Raw genomic sequence first — 21,313 nt, forward strand, 5'->3', positions numbered from 1 at the left:
ACTATGCCAAAAGTTACACCATGCCACCATTTAGAAATATCAGGAAGTTGGAATGTAAAGTTCATTCCTTTCCCATTTGTGCATATTATCTTTGTAGAATGATAATGATCCTAGGGGATAGTCTGAAGGCATATTATGGGGCAACCTTGCTGGAGTTAAGCATAGTCAGCCTGCTGTCATAGTTGCATCAGACCTGTAATATGTGTAACTTGTGGCAATTAATTTCAAACAAGTTTGAAGCACATTCTTTACTCCATAATTTAGCTTTTTGGAAGCACTTGGTAGAGGGTGGAGGAACCCAAAGCACACAGATAATTAAAAAGTTCAGATGCTGTAATTTGTATACTGTCAATTACTGATACAGTGTCATACTGCTGTTGAAAAGTAGGAGCATGTATGAATTTGGCGGACCCAGAACTTCAGAAGAGCATGGTACAACAACTGAGCCTTTTCACTTCATTGCCCAATGTAATGAAAGAGATGTGGCAATATAAAGGGACAAAAGACAGCATTACAGACCTTTCTTTTAACTGCCCTAACCTTGGTTCCTTTGGCAGCAAATGTTGCAACATGTGTTTTATGGTGGAGTTCCATTATGGCACGCTGTGTATGTATGTAATGTATAACAATATGGAATTGTTAACATCTGAAGCTCTCTCGGTGTGGATTAAGGTTTTTGGCATCATAATATGTTAAAGCTTTACAGCATTAATGCTTTCAAGTTAACTCTTGGAATCACTTCAGAACAATTATGCAAGGGCTATCAGAAGTATTTCTCTTATCTTATCTGGATAGCCATTTTATCCTGTAAAAGATTTAAGCTTACTCTGCTCTGTTAATTGTCTAAGAGTTAGAAAGGGGATGATGTTAGATCTTTGTACTGCAAGTTATTTTAGTTGCTTCCAGTAGGATTAACAGTTTTGCTCATTGAGAAGGAAGTGCTAATGTGCCACAAGCACTCAAATGAATCACGTCCTATGTTTTCTAGTTTATCCAGTCTACATTTTTTTAGTGGGCAATGAGATAAAAGGTAAAGGTAAAGGGACCCCTGACCATTAGGTCCAGTCGTGACCGACTCTGGGGTTGCGATGCTCATCTTGCATTATTGGCCGAGGGAGCCAGCATACAGCTTCCAGGTCATGTGGCCAGCATGACTAAGCCGCTTCTGGCGAACCAGAGCAGCACACGGAAACGCCGTTTACCTTCCCGCTGTAGCGGTACCTATTGATCTACTTGCACTCTGATGTGCTTTCAAACTGCTAGGTTGGCAGGAGCTGGGACCGAGCAACGGGAGCTCACCCCGTCGCAGGGATTCGAACCACCGACCTTCTGATCAGCAAGCCCTAGGCTCTGTGGTTTAACCCACAGCGCCACCTGCATCTCATTGTGGGCAATGAGATAGAATTCAGAAATAGTGATGAGATAGTAGTGTTCAGAGTTTTAAGTCCAATTCAAAAAGATATGCAGTTCATTGCAAACTGCACATTCACTGCAAATTCCACATTCTATTATTAATCTCAGGGGGCAGCATTCAAAGTTGTACATCCATAGAAGGTGTTCTCTTTGTGCAACAGAATTTTCCTCCATCCTCTCCCCTGGTGTGCCCCACTAAATCTACTGGGGGAGCATGCCCTCCCAACCCTCGGGAGCAAATCCTAGGGAAGAGACGGAAGGAAAGTCTCGCTGTGTATTGCACACAACTATCTAACGGGATATGGGATGCGAGTGGCGCTGTGGGTTAAACCACTGTGCCGCTTGGGCTTGCCGATCAAAAAGTCGGCGGTTTGAATCCTCACAACAGGGTGAGCTCCCATTGTTCGGTCCCAGCTCCTGTCAACCTAGCAGTTCGAAAGCACACAGTGCAAGTAAATAAATAGGTAAAGGTAAATGGCGTTTCTGTGCGCTGCTCTGGTTCTGCCAGAAGCGGCTTAGTCATGCTGGCCACATGACCCGGAAAAACTGTCTGCAGAAACGGACAAACACTGGCTCCCTCGGCCTTTAAAGCGAGATGAGCGTCGCAACCTTAGAGTCATTCGCGGCTGGACTTAATTGTCAGGGGTCACTTTACCCATTACCTTTTATCTAACTGAATGCTTCCCACAATCTGTTATCAAATACACATTTCGCTCTTACACCTGAAAAAGGTTGTTTACTTTGAAAACCTAGAATCCACTTTCTATCTACTAAGACCATTTCTCCAACTAGCTCAGTATTTTCCATACAGGCTGGTAGGAGTTCTCAGAGGTTTCTGATAGAAATATTCTCCCAGCTTTAGAGACTGAACCCAGGACCTTCTGCATGCAAGGCATGTGCCTAAGTGTTGAACTTCTGGTTCTTGTTATACTGTATTGTTGGGGAGAGCCTACCTTTTGTGTGTGAGAGAGTTGATGTTCCTTGTGTGCCTTCTGACTGGAGGGAGGCAAACCCAGAGCAAGACCCATGCAGAGACCCAACTCTGTGCATATGGAATGAATGCTTAAACTAGAAGCAACTGAAGGAACTTGCAATACTGATAAAGACATGGAACAGAATTTACCATTCTGCTCCCCGCAGGGAAATGAGACCAGGTCAGAGCAGCGGATCATACATATGAGCAATGAACTGCCTCCTTTGCAGGGTCCTGGAAGCCTGTTCTTGTTGTTGTTTTCCCATGACTTGCCAGCAGTCCTAAAGGACACTAGTATGCCTTGTTTTAACAAATACAACTGCTATCAATGCTGCTGTAGAAAGGAATTAATGAAAAGAAAGCTAATGGAGGCCACCACTCTGTTTGTCACTGAGGAATGCAGGAGACCCATGAGTTAAGCTTTCAGATGTTGCATTCATTCCATTTTGTTTCTTTCTGGTATTAAGAATGTTCATATCTGCTTTGTTTTGATATTATTTCAGGGCTTGCAGGATGAAATTGAAACCTACTGCAATCAGGTCCGCTCTGTTCAAAAGAAGTTACAGCACAGAGATCTGGAGACTCAGGAACAGGTAAAATGTTGTTGCTTGATAGATTTCTGCCCTTGGGCAGGGAGACTATACGTATACTGGAAAACAATTTCTTGCTTGAAGATGCAACCACATTTTTGGCTGAATTTTCAGTGTGCTTTATATTTGTTTTTGTTCATAGAAAAAGAATTAAACTGTCTGTACCCTGGGGACAGGTTTTTATGTAGTTTTGTCTCTTTCAACCCAGTATTTCAGCTACCTTATGCTGTCAAATGATACATATTTATTTGTAAACGGCAATACTGTTTGTAATATATGTTTTTAGGTATTTATTCAGGTGGGCAATTTAACCATTTTCAGAAAAGCTATACAGGCAGCAAACATTTTGCACAGGGCTTGTTCCTGGCCCCCATGCATATTGGCAGAGCGTGTATAAGCGCAGCCAACCCCCTTATGCCCTGTATTACTTCCCCATTCTGCCTACTTCCAGGTCCAAAAGGATCCATGCGTTGGTGATCGTGCATCAGTTGGCTATGCCTAAAATGGTTGATGCCTGTACACACCAAATAAAACTTTTAAGTAGAGATAGAATCATATTTACTGTATGACATGCTTGTCCTCTTCTCTTGTATATTAAGTGTTTCTTCAAATGAGACATGTTATATTCAGATGTAGTGTTAAACCATGATTTAGTGTTACAAGGATCAACAGGTGAGAGGCCTTCCCTTCCCTTGATGCATGGGGGAAAGAAGTTTAAAGCTTCTGACCATCAGTTTAGAACAAAAACTCACAGAAGTTTTAAACTCTTTTCTCCCTTAAAGGGTGGGGAAGTGGAAAGGGAACATTCAAGTCTAAACACCAGGGTTGCTCATGATCATAATGCTAAAACATGCTGAATAAATAGGAGTATGACTTGGGAATGCCAAAGGTAAGTACTGGAACACTGCTCCCCCCCCCCCACGCATCCTACTCCTGATGAAGTGACTTGTGGGTTTCAAGTGCTATATATATAGATGAAAAACAAAACGTTTATTTAAAGGAGCATATGAAATATCATCCTGAGGTTTTAAGGCTGCAGTTGTACTGTGCATACTTACCAGGGGGGGGGGGAGTCATTGAATTTAAACATCTGATTAGACATGTAGAATTGGGCAACACAAGAAATAGTGCACTGTAAAAGAGAATAAAGAAATACTTATTCTTGGAGCCATGGTATTTAGCCATGGATCCTTTGCTTGTTATGAGGATTAAAAAGTTTCTTTCTTTACAAACCCACATGTAAAGTTTTCAGATTTTGGTCCAATGCCAAAATATTTGTTGTTCATTCTTAACTCTCTATACTTTGCATAGTAATATTGCAAGAACAGTTATCAGATAATCTGAAAGATTCTTTTTCCATGAGTAATGCTGTGGCTGTTTGCACATTTAAAAGAGAGAAAATGTTTTCCGAGGGAGCGGTTCATTGTTTGAGGAAATTAACCAACTTTCTGATTCCTGATTTTTATACTTTCATGTTTATCATTCATTACCTTCTACTTCATATAGTCTATTATCCTTGCATTTTGTACAGCAAATGGGCTAGAATTATTTGGTGTTTAAAGTATCAAACTAGGACCGGAGAGAACTTGGTTCAAATACCCATTCAGCTGTGTAGTGGTCACTATTTCTCAACGTGACCAATCTCAGTAAGTTAACATGGTAATATGATGGGATGGTATGAAGTTGTATGCCACCCTGAGATCCTTGGAGAAAGAACAGGATGAAAGGTAGTACATAATAAATCCTAGGTGTCCTTTAATAGTTGCCAAATTTCTGCCAAGACTTTAATTTTTATGCAGGCTTCCCATTTTCCCATTCTGTTCATCTTTCTGATCTTTATCTGCTACCTATAACTCATAATTTATTCGGTCATTCTTAGTTATACATAAATGTCCACACATTTTTATAACAAATGGGAGTTAAGTAGCGGTGCTGATAATAAGGTTATATGCATGTATAACAAATGAGAAGTTGCTGTGATGTGTTCCGATGGATTGAGCCCAGCTTCTTTTAACATTCAGTGCTTTCTGGGTTTTGCTGTGGTTGACTGAGGAGGGTGTAGGCTTGCTGCCATTGACAATCCGATCTACCATTTCTTGGAGCAGTTACACAACACTCTGCAAATGGGTTGAACTGCATGTGAACAGTCATGTGATACCCACAAACCCATTGTGTTCTACTCCAACTCATGGTCAACTCACTGAAACTAATGGGCCTAAGCCAGTCACGTCTATTAGTGTTAATGGGTCTGCTCTGAGTATGACTTGACACTGGATAGAACCCATTTTCTCCATGCTCTGTCCTGGAGGGGAATAGGTACACTGGTCAACAGCTCACTGGGCGTACTTCCAGCACACAGTTACTGTTGTTTCCTATGCACATCTACATGCCACCTAATCGGTCAGTAAATCAGCACATGTAAAAAGTGTTCCTTAATACATGTTCAGCCGAGGAGGAGAAAAACAAAAATGGAGATTGGAAACAAATTTTGGAAGAGATGCTCTTCTATTAGCTGCTTTCTCCCTTCCTACTATAGTTTCTAACTGCTGGTTCACATAATGCATCACTGGAAAGTTCATCTGATGTCTATCACTCAGTGATACACAGCTAAAAATATACATACAGCAGGATGATATGGGAGTACGTTGAAGAATCCTGAAGTGGTAGAATGGGTTGTACCGCTACAGGGGGAGTATTACATTTCTCTCTCTCTCTCTCTATCTCTCTCTCTCTGAGAGAGAGAGAGAGAGAGAGAGAGAGAGAGAGAGAGAGAGAGAATAGTAGCCCATTCTAGATCAGCTGATTAACAGCCATTATAATTAAAGCACATCCTTAGTACTTTCCCCCCTAAGTGTACCAAATATTATTGTCTTGATAACACATTTTCTAAAGGTTCACAATTTGCCTTGGCACAATTACAAAAGGCAATTTCCTGGGCCTTTACAAGTCTGTTTTGAGTGAGAGAAATGCAGGTTTAAATGGCTGCTGTTTTTCATTAAAAGGAAAACTCTTGTGTTTTGATTCTATAACAAACAAATGAATGAGACATGAAAAAAATTGTTGTGTTTTTAATTAAAAACACAAGACTGTTTCTCATTATTTCCTGTTGGGTGGTATCTTAGTTCTTCATGTTTGCCTTGTTTTTAGATGAGGCAACTCTCTAACTTTGTGCTCATGTCTCACAAGTTCACTAGAGGGCAAACTACACATTACTCTTCAGCCCTGTGTAATGATGATGGCCCTGTGGCCCCCTTCAATACTGCAAAGTAAGTCCAGAACACGGGTGGGGTCACAAGCATTGGCGAGGGAGAGGAAAGTTTAGGGAGGTAAACAGTTAAGCACTTGCTTCACTCCGGTGGCTTCTCTGATGCCAATCACCCCTGCTAGGAAGAATCCACCATTAGTGCTTCATTACACAGACATGGCTATATTGTATTGTGTCATTTGTTCTTCAGATGAATGCACTTTTGCGTGGTCTTCATCTTAACAGCATGCAAGGCATTAGCTTTCCCCATTGTGCCTGTGAGAAATATTTTAAAACTCCTGTTAAATTTAATAGAATGGATCCCTTCTGTATTGCCTGTTGTTTTATTGTATTGTTTTTCTTATGTGTTTAAAATGAATAAAGATGAATTTAAAAAAAGAAAGAAACTGAAGGAAAGTTTGACAGCTAAAACTTTTGACAAACACTAGTCAAAAAGCGATCTCTGCCTGAATGTACACAATACTAAGATCTCCCTTCTGTAGCTCCACCTTTATATCTCTGAAAACATTTAATATAGGACAAGTCCCCAGAGCATCTTAAATAGAAGAAAATTGGTCCCAAACTGAAAATCAAATGTAAATAATTTGAGAATATTATTAAAATAATAAGGATAAGTTCCACTATCATTTCCACATTCTTTAATATTCATTTTGAAATAAATTCAAACACAAGAAAATGGAGGCTTGAATATGTTGTTGTCTAGAAATAGAGTGAAGTCTGTTTAGAAAATATTGATTCCATTTCATTCCAAAGTGCAAAATGAAAACAGAAGTGATAATTGCAAGAGAAATATGATTCAATGGCACATTGACTTTGCCAGTTGAATGTTTATTATTCTAACTTAACTTAAGTTATTTTTTTGACCATTGGGTGTTTACAGTCTTCAGCCTAACTTGTCTGTGTCTATTCCAATTAAATAAATGTGTTCTCACACAACTGTGATGCATCATTTGAAAAATTTGGTTACTAATAATAGAGAACCTTTGCCAAATCTTCTTATTAAGGGAAACTTGATTGGTCTCAGGTTATGGATGTAAGTCAAATCATCATGCTTATGTTATAATGGATCCTCTTGCTGCCTGTTTAGATAGTAGGTATCAAATTTCTCTGAGACATTCTATCTTTTACTTGTCGGTTGCTCTCAAGATTGGTCTTGTCAGGTGCTAGAGGGCTCAATACTATATAATCTCTGGATGAAGAGCTGGTTCGAACTTTAGAGACTGTGAAAACAGCCCAAATGACTGAAATTATATGAAGGGAAAATGGGGAAGGGGGCTGTTAACATCAATATCACTAATGGATAAGTGAACACCATGTATTGTCATTAGATGAACACTGTGATTCTGTATTACTGGTTAGAACTTGTTTCTGTAACAACTCTATATAAGTGAAAGATAAAGGAAAGTAGAACCTTAAATTGACTATCCAAAATTTCCTATCCACCAACATCCCATTTCCAGACCAAGTCAAGGGCAGATGACAACTTGAGACAGCCCCATGGTTGTCATGGAGGCCATGAAGTCCTGAGCCAGAACATGGATGTTGAAATCAACCAGAGTTATCATTATTAATTCCTCCAGCACACTCCTGAGATTACTTCCACCAGCTCAGTCAGAGAAGCTACTGGGCATCAGCTGTAGCTGTAGCTACTGGAGGGCCAGCTGGTTTGTTTGTTTTTTGCCCTGGGTGACGCCTCCAGAGGGGCACCATTGAGGCTCCCAACCTGTGTGTGCGCGTGCACGCAAATGCGCATGGAGGGGTTGCCAAACTAGGTCTTTGGCCAATCACCAGGTGCAGGCCCTCACAGCCAGCTTCAAGATAGGGGTTTCCTGGTGATGGAGATGGAAGTTGATGGATCTCAGCTACTCTCCACTCCCATACTGGCCCTTGCAACCTATCTTGGTGTTGCTCACAAGTATCTGTGTAGGCACAGCACACTCACCCAAGTCTCAGAAAAACACACCCAGATCAGCACCCGGGATGAGTGAGGTCTTGTTGTGTACTGCTCTGGTGTTAAGGTGTTAAGCAACAGCACACAGAGACTAGTGGCTTGCTAAGTGTCTTTGTAGCAACAGGGACAATTTGATTTCACAATATGCATCGAATATATATATATATAGCAGAATCACCAAACACGGGAAATGAGGGCTAGGATTATTTTCTAAGCCCTTTTTTCAGTCCTTTTATCTAAGCGGAAAGATACCAAAGTGGGTAGAGAGTTCTTGTACAAGCAGAACATTGCCAAAGAGGCCAACAGAGGTAAATGGTAGCTACAAAGAAGTGAACCTTGATAATCAGGCACAGTCTCAGAAAAGTACAAAGGTGAGCGTGCAGCTGCCATGGCAAAGAACAGATAGTTAACATGATTTGAGCAGCTGGAAATAGGAAGTGGAAAGAGGGGATAAGGGAGATAGAAAAGGCATGTAAACAAAGTTGAAAGGCACTGAGTAAACTTGCTTAAAAGGAAGAGAGTGAAATTTTGATAAGAATATTAAGTGACTGTGCCAGTGTTCCAGCACTGATGAGATGTTCTGCAACACCAGTTATTTATTTTCCCTATTAGGCAAGGACACGATGGAAGATACAGCTTTTCTTTTTACACAATAAATCATCTTGCAGCATCATAGATACAATTGAAGGATTTGTCTCCTTTCGTGGGACAGAATTATTTGCAATAGTTTAGAATGGGGCTGCCTGAGCTGGGCTATTCAGTAAAGAAAAAATGTGGTAATGGAAACACAAATGCAAAAATGGGCATCAGTAGACAAGAAGTGTGGTAGTCTCCTGATAGCTCTTAATCCAGAACAATATTTTAGCTGTCTAATGAAGTAGTGAATTTCTCAACTGATGGGATAACTCTTACAGAAAGCCTCATACATATGCTAACAGAGGAGACAAAAATTATATTGTTAATCAGCAACATATTTGCAGTGCTGATTTGCTGCAGGGTACATTAGCAAAAAAAACCTGAAGTGTAGGAAGCAGGGTTGTCATCGTTTTTACATTCAAGCAATATATAAACTGTGTGGAGTAAATATTGAGAAAAAGCAATGAACTTTTCCCCTACATTAGTAGCATAAACGCTGCAGTGCAGACTGTAAATTCCAAGCTGGTACCAACTGCTTCTGGTAATAATGACTATTTGGTGGTGTCGTGTTGTAAAGTTAATGTCTGCAGCCCTACTCAAAGCTTGCACAACACAACTTCAGCCACAGCAGAAGTGGACAATCAGTAATGTCTCAGGCAGGAACAAAAGATTAAGTCTGAAGTGAATGCAGAAACAGTAACTAAGCTATTAACAGAAATTAATATGTATCTAAATAATCAAATCTGCTACATACAAAGTATGGGAGCTATGTATGATTTTTCTCTTTTTTGTAGTGGGATGGGAAGGAGGCCAGGATTCTATGGTACTTGCAGCTGGTTGAGACATAATTTATTCTCCAGCAGGCCACTTCTTAAAATTATACTTTGATCCTAAAACATTTTACTGGGCTTTATTTCAATCCTGTTTTAATTGAGCCAAAAAACAGTGTATGACTTTTATTGGTTATAATTCTGAGCCACCATTTCACTCTCAAGTTTACTTGCTTGTCGGTTCTTCTCCGTTGAAGCCTCAGTTCCTCCTACAGTGAGCAGCCAAGAATTTTCTATGGCGTCTCTGCTTATTTTGACCTTGAGCAATTAATGTATCTTGACTTTAGGTTCCTGTGTATATAGATGGAAATAATATTGGTTGACAAGGAGTTGTAGTGCATAATTAAGAATGTGATTAAGAATATTATTCAGGTTTTTATTTTAGTGAATGCCTATTTTAAATTCTCTTCAACTGTGGAATTTTAGCTGAAATTGTTAGGACCCCCCCCCAGCTGTACCCTGTGAGAAGCATTGAAGAACAGTATGATGTGTCTGTCTGAAGGCAAGAGTTAAATTGATACCTTGTCCTTTTCCAAGAAGGGGGCTTATAACATGAGAGCATAAGTAGTTTCTCAATACCATCTAATTCCAGAAAATTGCAAAAAAATCAGGGCCAGTATATATTTTTTAAAGTACTCTACTCAGCCCTTTGTAAGATCTGACCCTAGCGTTGCTGAGCAATTTAAAGTTGTAAATTATGACCCAGAAGGTATCAGAAGTCTCAGAAGATAAACTGCGTATGTGAAAATGAAATCATTGATATTTACCTTCAAACTTATTTACAAAGTCAGTTGTAGGATCTCGATAAATCCAAAATTCAGGATAAGATAAAGGTAAAGGACACATGGACAGTTAAGTCCAGTCAAATTCAACTATGGGGTGCTGCGCTCATGACTGCTTTCAGGCTGAGGGAGCCGGCGTTTGTCCACAGACAGCTTTTCCAGGTCATCTGGCCATCATGTCTAAACTGCTTCTGGCACAATGGGACACTGTGACGAGTGCCAGAGCGCACAGAAACGATGTTTACCTTCCTGCTGCGGCGGTACCTATTTATCTACTCACACTGGTGTGCTTTAGAACTGCTAGGTTGGCAGGAGCTGAGACAAAGCAACAGGAGCTCACCACACCGTGCAGATTCAAACTGCTGACCTTGCGATCAGTAAACCCAAGACTACAGTGCCACCCAAGGCCCCAAGGATAAGACAAAGCAAAGGCAGTATAGTATTTTTGCAAATGATGCCTCGTATGTAGAAGTGTCTGGGAGAAAATGAGTTTTTTGTGTGAGAGACATTAAGAATATTAACTGGCCCTGAATAATAATACTGAGAAAGAATTGGGCCACGTTCTGTCCACGGGTCAGGAACCTATGACCCCTCCATATGCTGTTGGATTCCCATCTCTCATTTGCTCCACCTAGCATGGCTAATGGTCAAGGGTGAATGGAGTTGTAGTGCAAGAACATCAGGGGGACGACACAGGTTTCCAATACCTGATCTGCTCCCTCCTGCAGAATGGCTCTTTGTTAGATGGGAATCCATATTTGGAGTCTGAAGATCTCTCACTGTACCCCAACCAGGCACACAACATGCTGAGTACATTATAATCCACCCAAACATTGCCTTCCATGCTTTGCAAAGAAGCACCAGCTACCTCCACCAAGAGCATTCTGCAAGTTGTGGGGGTGGATCATGCCCTTGCCTACTGTGATCTTATATACATGGTCATTTAATTTTAATTCATTTAATTTAATTCATTTTTGTCTCTTAACTGTCCTAGGAGAGGTGTGGGGAATCTTTTGCCCTCCAGATATTGCTGATTGAAAACCTTCATCATCCAATGCTTGCTGTGGCTAATGGGAGTTGTACTTCACCCCTGACCTATGCTCTTGTCAGTTACCCCAGAGTGGCTAAGAAAGACAGAGAGACAGAACTCATTGCCTCTAGGAGAAGTGAAATGGCTTGCTCTCCTGCCAAGCCACCCTGCTATTATCGGTGCTTATCTTCATTGATAACATAGTTTGAGACCTAGTGAATCGTTAATAATGGATATATACTGGTACAGATTTGCTGCTTGGAAATAATCTGAGCCTTTGCGGGTAGACCAGACGAAAAACTTAAATAACACAATCCCCAACTCAACTCCAGTAGCAAACGTAGAACCCTAGGTCCTTATGGTAAAACTCTGCAACTGTTCTTTGGCTGCCTAGGTCATATTGTTTGGGGGGTATTCCAAGGGTATTATGGAGGCTCCCTTCTTCATTTCCTGAGAAGGGATGCATATTGTGCAACACATCTGTCATCTCATGGGAGAAGACCTCAGCCACCAATATATTTTCTTTCATGAGAAGGAGCTCATTGGCAGTAAGATCCCTGCAGAGGCAATGAAGGATTCTTTACACTGGCAGAATAGTCAAGTAGCAAGTGTTTTCTGACCACAGCTATGCCACGGTGTTGAGTGATGACTTTTATTCCTCTCCAACTCACGTAATCGCAAGAATGCTGCTGTTATGTAGCATATTGCTTCCTAAGGTTTGCTTGGCTGCTTCTCTTTGGCAGTTATGAATTATATAAACTGTAAGTGCTTAACTACAAACAGAGGATTTTCCAGGTGGGTGATCTGGTTTTAGAAAGAAAAGACCAGCAGTCACTAAAATAATACGTTTTCTTGGAGACAGGCTACATGTTCAGACAAATCACATGGTGCAGCCCTTGGGTCATACCCCTTCAGAAAGCAGGTGGGGGGAGTTGCATGACTGAATAAAAAAAACTCCAAGTTTATGCTCTAATCCCGGACAATCTAGTTTCTATAGGCAAGGAGTTGTGTGTTGTGTGTGTGTGTTTGGGTTCCCCTCTGTCATAGAGGAGCATTCAAACATCACACAATATGAAGTGGTGCAGTCCCAGACAAACCGCATTACCTGATTATTTCGAATACATACTCCTCCCCTTAGATAAGGATAGGGGCCGGGATTCAGTGTCTTTTATATATTTACTGAGTTTTCTTTCATATACAATAACTTTATATATAGCTAATACAATTTTAAAAATAATTTTGAGACTTTTAAAAGAGCTAGATACTCAATAGGCAGCAGAGAAGCCACCTGTGCCAATATTAATACTTGCTAATACTTTGGAAATGTGGTAACTTCTTGAATCATCTCTTTCCCCCTTCAGTAGAGCAATGTGATACTGTGAAAGTTACAGCCTAACCAAGGTGATGTCCCAACCCAAACTAACCTAACCAAGGTGATGTCCCAACCCAAACTAAGACCTTTGGCTGATATTCCCTGGGCCCTTTCATCACCATCACCATCCCACTGTTACATAACCAACTGTGTGACTTCTTGCACAGAGGTGTGAGTTTTGCTATTACTTTAGCCTCCCTAGGTAGGTGATACATTTCAGTACATAAGAGCCACAAATTTACCAGATTCATAAAACACAGCACTTATTTTCTGAATGCCTGAAAATGAAAACACTGAGTTGTTCCGATGTTTTGTTTCTTCTCAAGAAAATGTGTACCATATGTTAAGCAAACTCAAACACATTTTATTTTATGTTTTATTAGATAAAAAAACAACAACAACCAAAAAACCCCACCCTGAGTGAATGGATGATTTATTCTGAAAAAGCTCAAATACCGCACGGTTTTTAAAATGCACACAGGAAGGGGGGTGGGAAACCACACATTTAGGAACAGTTCTTTACCGCACTTAAATGGGATCACATAAGAACATGAGCAATGCCACCCCCACCCTCCATTACAGCCAAAGTTTTATACAAATACGATACAAGTACTGCTGAGGGCATGTGAGGTGATGATAAAGGAGAGTGCCTCTGAGCATATGCAGAGTCTGTCCTTGAACGCTGAGGAACTCCTTCAGCATATATGACTTAAGATACAACTAAGATCCATAAGACAAGACAGGAGACTTGTATTCAAGGTCAAATGAAATGGTTCCATATGTTGTGAACCACCCTGTGATCTTCGGATGAAGGGCAGTATCCAAATTTAATCAATCAATCAATTTCTAATTGTGCATAATGATTAAAAGTATACCTTCCTAACTGTGAGCTCTGTGGTTCCAGAGACCAAGGTATAGATGAGGAGATCCCCAGTTAGAACCTAACCAATGTGATGAACTCACTAGGTGGCCTTGAGTCAGTCATGGGGAGCTTGTAGCCCTCCAGGTATTGCTGCACTATGGTTTCCACCATCCTTGATGGTTGGCCATTCTGGTGATTGGCCATTCTCTTACTTTTGAAGTGCTTTGATCATCTGGAGCCACCCTATTGAACAACAGTGATGCTATTGGAAGGAGGAGGAGGAGGAGGAGGAGGAGGAGGAGGAGGAGGAGGAGGAGGAGAAGAAGAAGAAGGAGAAGAAGAAGAAGAAGGAGAAGGAGAAGGAGAAGGAGAAGAAGGAGAATATATTATTGTTGTTCTCAGTAGGCTCAAGACCTAGCACCTCACCTTGTTAAAATTGCAACCAAATCCTATGCATGTTTACTCAGATGTAATATGATCAAAATATTCACTGCGGCTTCATCTCAGGCATAGGAGTGCAGCTTTAATCACAAAATGTTGCTCCAGCAGTAATGGGATGGCCTAAAGAAGGGGAGATCTGTTTCACATGGTGCTTTCTTTTACTTCTTTGCATGTGAAGCCTGCCTGCTATGATTTCATTGCCTATCCTTTTTGTTTAACATGCATTCAAAAGATTTACATCTCTCATTATTGCTTTAATTGAAACTGCGTGTCATATTCCCTTTTGCATTTATATTTTTTATTGCATCATACTATGTTTGGCAAGATTTCCTCCCGGTTGAATATGTTTGCTGGTACTTCAAGTAGGCCTTAACTTCTGTCACAGTCTTGACAATTAAACATAAATTGTATAGGTTTTGCAGATAAATGTACATCACAACTGATTTTGTTTTCAAGTAAGTTTACTTCAAGTTCTTAGCGTGTTGATTTTTAGTCCAAAGGGCAAAAATGTTCCAGCAACTGTAACAAGTTTTGTAGCTTAAAGATATGCCCTATTAGCATGAAACATTGTGGCACATGAACAATGTTGTAAGAACATGCGAGTTTGTAGGCTGTAACAACAAACTGTATCAAGCTCCCTCCTAATCTCCTTTTACACATCCGAGGCACAGTCCACAAATGTCACTCTTGCACATCTTTGCTAATTTGCGATTCTTCTGTTTGTTTTGAGGGATTTCATTTATTAAAAAGAAGAAGAATTGTGCAATAGAGGTTTGTGCTCCAGAGAGGTCTTCTGCTTTGGGCCTCTTATTTTCCTGCTCAGAGCAGGATTATGAACAAGTGTCAGTTTAAAACCAATTTTAGCCCATTTTAAACCTAGAATATTTTTTCTCTTATATACATCCACTGCCCTTTGTCGGCTTATTTGATCTGTCCTGCCATCTTCACCAATGTAGAGCCAGTTAAAAGCCTTCAGAAAACAAATGTTATAATCACATGGAGATTGCACCACTTTACAATGCAGAGAGAGAGTTTCATATATGACTCTTGTCCAACAACAAAGAAGCCAGTACATTAGAGGGAAGATTAGACTAGAATCTTTCCAAGAAGCCAGCGCCCTACATGTGGGAAGCTTCTTGCATGACAATCCATTCCGTGAAATACAGCTTAAAGTGGTACAGTCCTACCACACATTCCTTTTGAAGGTTTGCTTTGGGTCTAAGTATATACAGTGTCAGCCATCCAGGCAAGGACCCCACCACTTCTGGACCGTGTCTGGCATGCTGTTGAGAACTAATTAAATGTAAAAAGTAAGCTCCACAGTCCGTTAATGAGTTTACTGAAAGTATTCACAAATTTGATAATAGTTCTTCAGGAATAGGATGAATTCACTTTTAATGAAAGGAACTAAAAGCAGAAAGAAGCTTCAGCTTAAAACTTTGTTTGTTTTGCCTTGACTACCTCAAACAAACTGCTAAACACAACTTCCAAAGTTTCATTTTCTCTTTGAAGTAAACTGCCAAATTACTGTTCAATCCAGTGTTCAGTGTTTCTTCATCTCACTGGCAAGAGGGTTGTGCAGCTGCTGCAACTGAACTCATTCAGCAAGTACTGTGACTCAAGTCATCCTATTTATTTAATATGAGCAGAGGTGGAAGGAAGGCGATTATGATGTGGCTATTTCAAAGCCTGTCACGAACACACCAAAAAGAACCACTGTATAAACCCAAACTCTGCATTTTAAAAAAACAAAAACAGAGCAAAATTTTGATTATTGGTCCTGCTGGTTGATTTTCAGGTAATTCAAAGTTCTTTCAAAAATTCAATATATATCTTCAGTTCAGCTCAGTGATACTTTATCTGCTAATGTATGTTGTTGGTTTTCAGTCAGTCTTGTGGAATCCAGTATCTTTTATGAGTGATTGTGTCAACTGGTGAAAGGGATGCTCAGAGCTATACATCTCATCATGTTCCTTACACAATGGAATGGCACTCCAGTAGTTATTGAGTAAGATAATTTATTGTGTTTGAGAAACAATTATTTCTACATTCAACATGCTAATTTGGTACAAACTTCTATGCTGCTACATGGTAGAATGTTCGGATTAATTAGTACATGAGATGATTTGCCCCATTTGAGTTTGTGAAATGTTTTAGCACTCGACTTCAGAATGCAGTGATGCTCAACTATATTTCATTTAGTTGGTCAGTTTTATCCATTCCAACCCCCCTTCAAATAATAATGTGTCCTAAACCTACTGGAGTCTCTTCTCCTAATCAGTGAAATGGGAATGAGCATTGTCGTTTGCATATCTAGATTGCCTCCATTGCTTTAGAGCCTGGATAGCTCAGCTGGTTAGAGTGTGGTGCTAATAATGCCAAGGTTGCAGGTTCGATCCCTGTTAGGGGCAGCTGCATATTTCTGCATTTCAAGGGGTTGGACTAGATGATGCTCAGGATCCCTTCCAACACTACAGTTCTATGGTTCTATTACACCCCTTCCAGATTAAAGGGGTGAGGAACCTTTATCTCCCCCATCCCTTGTGGGCCAAGTTTTGAATGGCATGTTCTTTATCAGCCTTACTTGCCCAAAGAGGAAGGGGGAAGGTTGCATAGGCCTTCCTTTTGTTCTAAAAAGCATCAACTCTGTCAGACCGTAGTCGGTTTGAATGCATTTTATTTCAAAGTTTTGCTCTGAATATTATGAAGAACTGACTACAGCAAAGCTGACTTCCAGCATTCCTGTCAGATCCTAAATGTAAGGCCTGAGGATTGTAGTCTACAAGCCAAACCTTTTCTTTTTCTCTTCTCTGGGAATGACCATGTAGGCAGGAAAGGATGAAGCGTTCAAAGCCCTGTTGCTTTCCCCAAAAAACAGTTATGCCAGTAAGAGTCATATTTCAATTGCTTTGTATTTCCAGGGCATTATTCACTCTCACCTGTATAGAAAGACGCCACAGACTCTTGAAGATGCCCAAAAAGTTTTCCTAAATTAGCTTGAATTTTCATGGAATATTGAATCTTAGCATAAGTTCTGAGGTCACCGAAGGAAGCCTCTATTCATACGATCTTTAAAAACGATCTGATGTTTTTAAAAGGAAGGGAGGGCTTTTGCTTTTTTTTCATTTATACTTTGAAAGCATTGTGGGGACAGTAGGACAATTTTTTTTTTGGCTCAGCTGCCATATTAATATTATTGGGAATTGAAGGAGCATCAAGGAGAGTCTTGTGGGGGTTTTTTCTGCTAGGGAGACGTCTTTAAAATACTGTGTTGGCTTTCATTATGTCATTCGCTATTATAGCTTTATTTAGCTTTATTACTCAACTGAAGGATACTTAATAGCACTGGAAAGCAGACCCAAAATATCCAGGATGCAAAGGGGGGGGGACAACACACACAATAAAACCGTTCTTGTAACTCTTCTATATATTTAAAGGGGGATACGTTGTAATAGAAAAAATACGCACTCCATCTTTGTTATGAGAAGGATGGAAGAAAAAACAGCATGTGGGCCAGGCCTTGAAAAAAGAACAGATTCAGTGCTGAGTGCGTAGGAGCAGGAAGTGACTGTACATGGGTTTTGGGAGACTATACCTGCAATAATTTATTCAGTTTTTATGCCTTAGTTTTTGGTGGGAGAGATGCAACATGTGTAAAAAGCTCACGTTGGCTCTTTGACACGATTCTGCAGCCATTATTTAAGACTCTTAAAACAAGTTGAAGTTGACCATTTCAGTTCTAAACAACTTGAGATAGCCACTTAATTGAAAGTAGAGAAGGGAGCAACCTTGATTTGTCATGTGAGAGTACTCAGGGATCCTTCAGTTTAATGGAACACTCTACAATTGTTTTCTTGTATATTTATATAGCCTGCATATAGATTTTCTGAATGTGGAGTGCAGACTGGGAAAAGTAGGCTGTGACAGCTCCCAACTGTGTGACGTCCTATTAGCCATGTAAATGTTCCTATCTTTGGTTTCAGATGACTTCTATACGGCAGGAATATGAAACCAAACTCAAAGGTCTGATGCCAGCATCTGTGAGACAAGAACTTGAAGACACAATTATTTCGCTAAAATCTCAGGTAAAATCTGAAACGTCCCTCTGTTTGTAAGACTGAAACTGTGCACAGCCTGACATTTGATTGTTCCAAGAATTGTCAATATATTTAATGGCACACAGCATCCCAGTATGGCCAGCAGTTGTACATAGTCCTAGTTTCGGTTTCTTTTCCAGCCTGTTTTTCACCCAGAATGGCTGATACTGTGGCTGAATCATTACTGCTGTATATGCAGTAGAATCATATAGGAAGAAGTCAAATTATCCCTTTGGGGGTGACTGTTCCTTAATCATGTATTAATTGAACAGGTAGGTTAATTTTAGAATGCTATGCTTTCCATCATGAGGACCCAATTGAGGAAGACATTAATGGCACACTTCTGCAGCAAGACATTACTGACACAAAAATGGGGCTTGTGCTCTCTGCTTCATTTTACCTATTTATTAATACATTTATATTGCACCTTTCCTACGAGGAGTTCAGGATGCAATGTGATGTTCCCCTACTCCCCATTTGACCCTCACAACAACCCTGCAAAGTAAGTTAGACTGAGATGCTGAAAGTGGCCCAAGGTCAATCAGTGAGCTTCATGGCTGAGTGGGGATTTGAACCCTGGTCCGGCCCTTCTAACCCAGGGTTTTCCAAACTTGGGTCTCCCGCTGTTGTTGGACTACAACTCCCATCATCCCTAACTAGCAGGACCAGTGGTCAGGGATGACGGAGACTGTCGTCCAAAAAACAGCTGGAGACCCAAGTTTGTGAAACTCTGCTCTAACCCAATGACAGAGAACCTGTAACCCTCCATACGTTGTTGGACTCCAAACTCCCATCATCCCTGAGCATTGGTCATGCTAGGTGGAGCTGATGGGAGTTGGGATCCAACAATATCTGAAGGCCATGGGGTAGCCATCCCTGCTCTAACCATGACATGACAGGGATTGCCTCTGTGTATCTATAGGAGTGTCTCCACCCCCATCATTCAGCCCGGACACTGAGGTCCAGCACCGAGGGCCTTCTGGCGGTTCCCTCACTGCAAGAAGTCAGGTTACAGGGGACCAGGCAGAGGGCCTTCTCAGTAGTGGCGCCCACCCTGTGGAACACCCTCCCATCAGATGTCAAGGAAATAAAAAACTAGCTGACTTTTAGAAGACATCTGATGGCAGCCCTGTTTAGGGAAGTTTTTTAAGAATTGATGTTTTATTGTGTTTTTAATATTCTGTTGGGAGCTGCCCAGAGTGGCTGGGGAAACCCAACCAGATGGGCAGGGGGGTTTAAATAATAAATTATTATTATTATTATTATTATTATTATTATTATTATTATTATTATTATTCAGAGTATAAATAATAAGTTGTTGTAGTTGTTTGTTGTTGTTGTTGTGTATGAGTGCAGGCAGGGTGTAGGGATCAGAAGAATCAGAAGGGTGTAGAACAAGGAGGCACAGAGTGGCCGAATACAGTTCAGCTTGGCTGCAGTTTTCAGTCCACTGCTGAGTGTACAACAAGCATTCCGATACTATGATATACTCATTCATTTTGGAGGAGGATCCTTTAGGAGCCATTTGTGCTCTACTTGGGGAAACTTGAAATACTTTGCTGCTCTCGCATTCCTTTAATTCCAGAGCTTTTCAGGGGACGATCAAAAAGTTAAAATGTATATTTGTTATACTGTATGAGTTCCCACTGAATGAGGAGAGGAAACCTTTAATTTAAAAAATATTTTAAAAAATCATTTTTCCAGATATTTGGTAAAAATACTAGTTTGAAATCAGTTTGATTGATTGATTGATTGCGGTTCTTGATCAGTACATCAGGGGGGTTTTTTTGCTATAATTTCTGGCACATAAGACATTGGATGAAACACCACCATCTTTGAAGACAGGAGGAGCTCCATTAGGAAGAAACTTGCTGTTAGGAAACTTGCTGTTGTCTCAGTACAATCCTAACCATGTCTCAGAAATGGAGTTAGGATTGCAGCCTTGGTCTCCAGGGTTCCAGAAGACTCTTAGGAGCTGTTGCTCATGGGAACAAATTTCTATTGGAATTCATTGCAAAATAAATAAATATTTACTTACTTAATAAATTTCTATACTGCCCTCCTGTAGTGAAGTTTGGAGTTGTTTGGTTTCTTTCTTCCCTCCTCCTCCTCCTCCTCCTTAAATCTGATTTCCACCTGCAGGGCTTTTGTGAGTATACATAGCATTTCAAAGGAGCAAAAGTCACTCCAGACCCCTAATAGTGGGTGTTAATGCAGAAAAAGCCTAGCTGGCAGCTGCCTGTTCAGTGAAATACAGTAGCCAGCTACAGACTGTTCAGTAAGCAGGGCTCCCTTCTGAAGCACAGGTGTCCTCTCCTTTGAAATTGCTGAAATTCCTGCTTCAAAAACATCAGACGGAAAGAGCAGTGGAATCCTTGCACCTGTCAGGGTTATTAATTGTTCCAGAGGAATGAGAGGGCTTGGCTGGGTAAAAGTACCAACCAGGCGGCGTTAACAATGAACAAATAGGAAACATTCACTTCTCAAACAAAGCTTTGCTTATGTTTAAAATATGTTGGCCTCCTTCTCCTCCCTTCTGAGACTTTCAGCGTATTCTTTGTGTCCTGTCCTAGCATGGCACCAGTGCCCTGTTATAGTATGCTTAGGATTTTACCTCTCTGGTGAGGACAGTCTGATCCTTTTTCTTTCTTTTTCCAAAAGGAGAATCAAAGGCAAAGGATTTTTATATTGCCTGCGATGTGTCATTGTTAACATTGAAATGGCAGAACCTGGGAGTCTTATACCCATCCTTAGTTCCTAAACCCCTGAGTTCTTGTAAGCTTCTATTAAGGCTGAAGTTTTTAAAAGTACACCACTCCCGACCGACATGTTCTTTCAAGGTGTTGCGCAGTTCTAGACTATATGTATGAATATGGGTCACGGAAGGTATATCCAGATCATGTAATTTGCTGGATTGTATTCAGGCTGCCTCCCTTGCTAGCGCAATGCACAGTAACCACCAGCAAATAGATAATAAAGGTAGATAAACCGAATTTAAATAATGAAGGTAAATAAATGGACACCTCTGGGAAACCACAACCATTGTTCATTGGTTTTCTGTAAGCTGGGAG

General features: G+C 40.5%; 1 protein-coding gene, 1 long non-coding RNA gene and 1 other non-coding gene across 8 annotated transcripts in view; 2 read left to right on the top strand and 1 right to left on the bottom strand.

Moving 5' to 3' along the window:
- Positions 1 to 21,313, top strand: part of CEP112 (centrosomal protein 112) — a 206,747-nt gene that overhangs the window by 182,297 nt on the left and 3,137 nt on the right. For 4 of the 6 annotated variants that reach the window (XR_015947984.1, XM_035104026.3, XM_035104024.3 and 1 more), the window contains 2 exons: positions 2,890 to 2,979; positions 18,129 to 18,230. Coding sequence is in view for 3 of the 6 variants with exons in the window: in XM_035104026.3 (XP_034959917.2) it covers positions 2,890 to 2,979; positions 18,129 to 18,230 (192 nt within the window). In the remaining 3 variants the exon portion in view is untranslated. Of the gene's footprint in view, positions 1 to 2,889; positions 2,980 to 18,128; positions 18,231 to 21,313 lie in introns of those variants that run through there. The other 2 variants (XR_015947985.1, XR_015947983.1) reach the window with 2 other exon arrangements.
- Positions 9,817 to 21,313, bottom strand: part of LOC148686764 (uncharacterized) — a 40,096-nt gene continuing 28,599 nt past the window's right edge. The window contains exon 3 of the long non-coding RNA XR_015947991.1: positions 9,817 to 9,949. This is a non-coding gene — a long non-coding RNA (uncharacterized LOC148686764). The remainder of the gene's footprint in view (positions 9,950 to 21,313) is intronic.
- TRNAI-AAU (transfer RNA isoleucine (anticodon AAU)) lies at positions 16,483 to 16,556 on the top strand. The gene has a single exon. It is a non-coding gene; the product is annotated as a tRNA-Ile (tRNA).

The sequence above is a fragment of the Zootoca vivipara genome, chromosome 2 (genome assembly GCF_965207765.1).
Source record: "Zootoca vivipara chromosome 2, rZooViv2.hap1.1, whole genome shotgun sequence".
Classification (NCBI taxonomy): domain Eukaryota; kingdom Metazoa; phylum Chordata; class Lepidosauria; order Squamata; family Lacertidae; genus Zootoca; species Zootoca vivipara.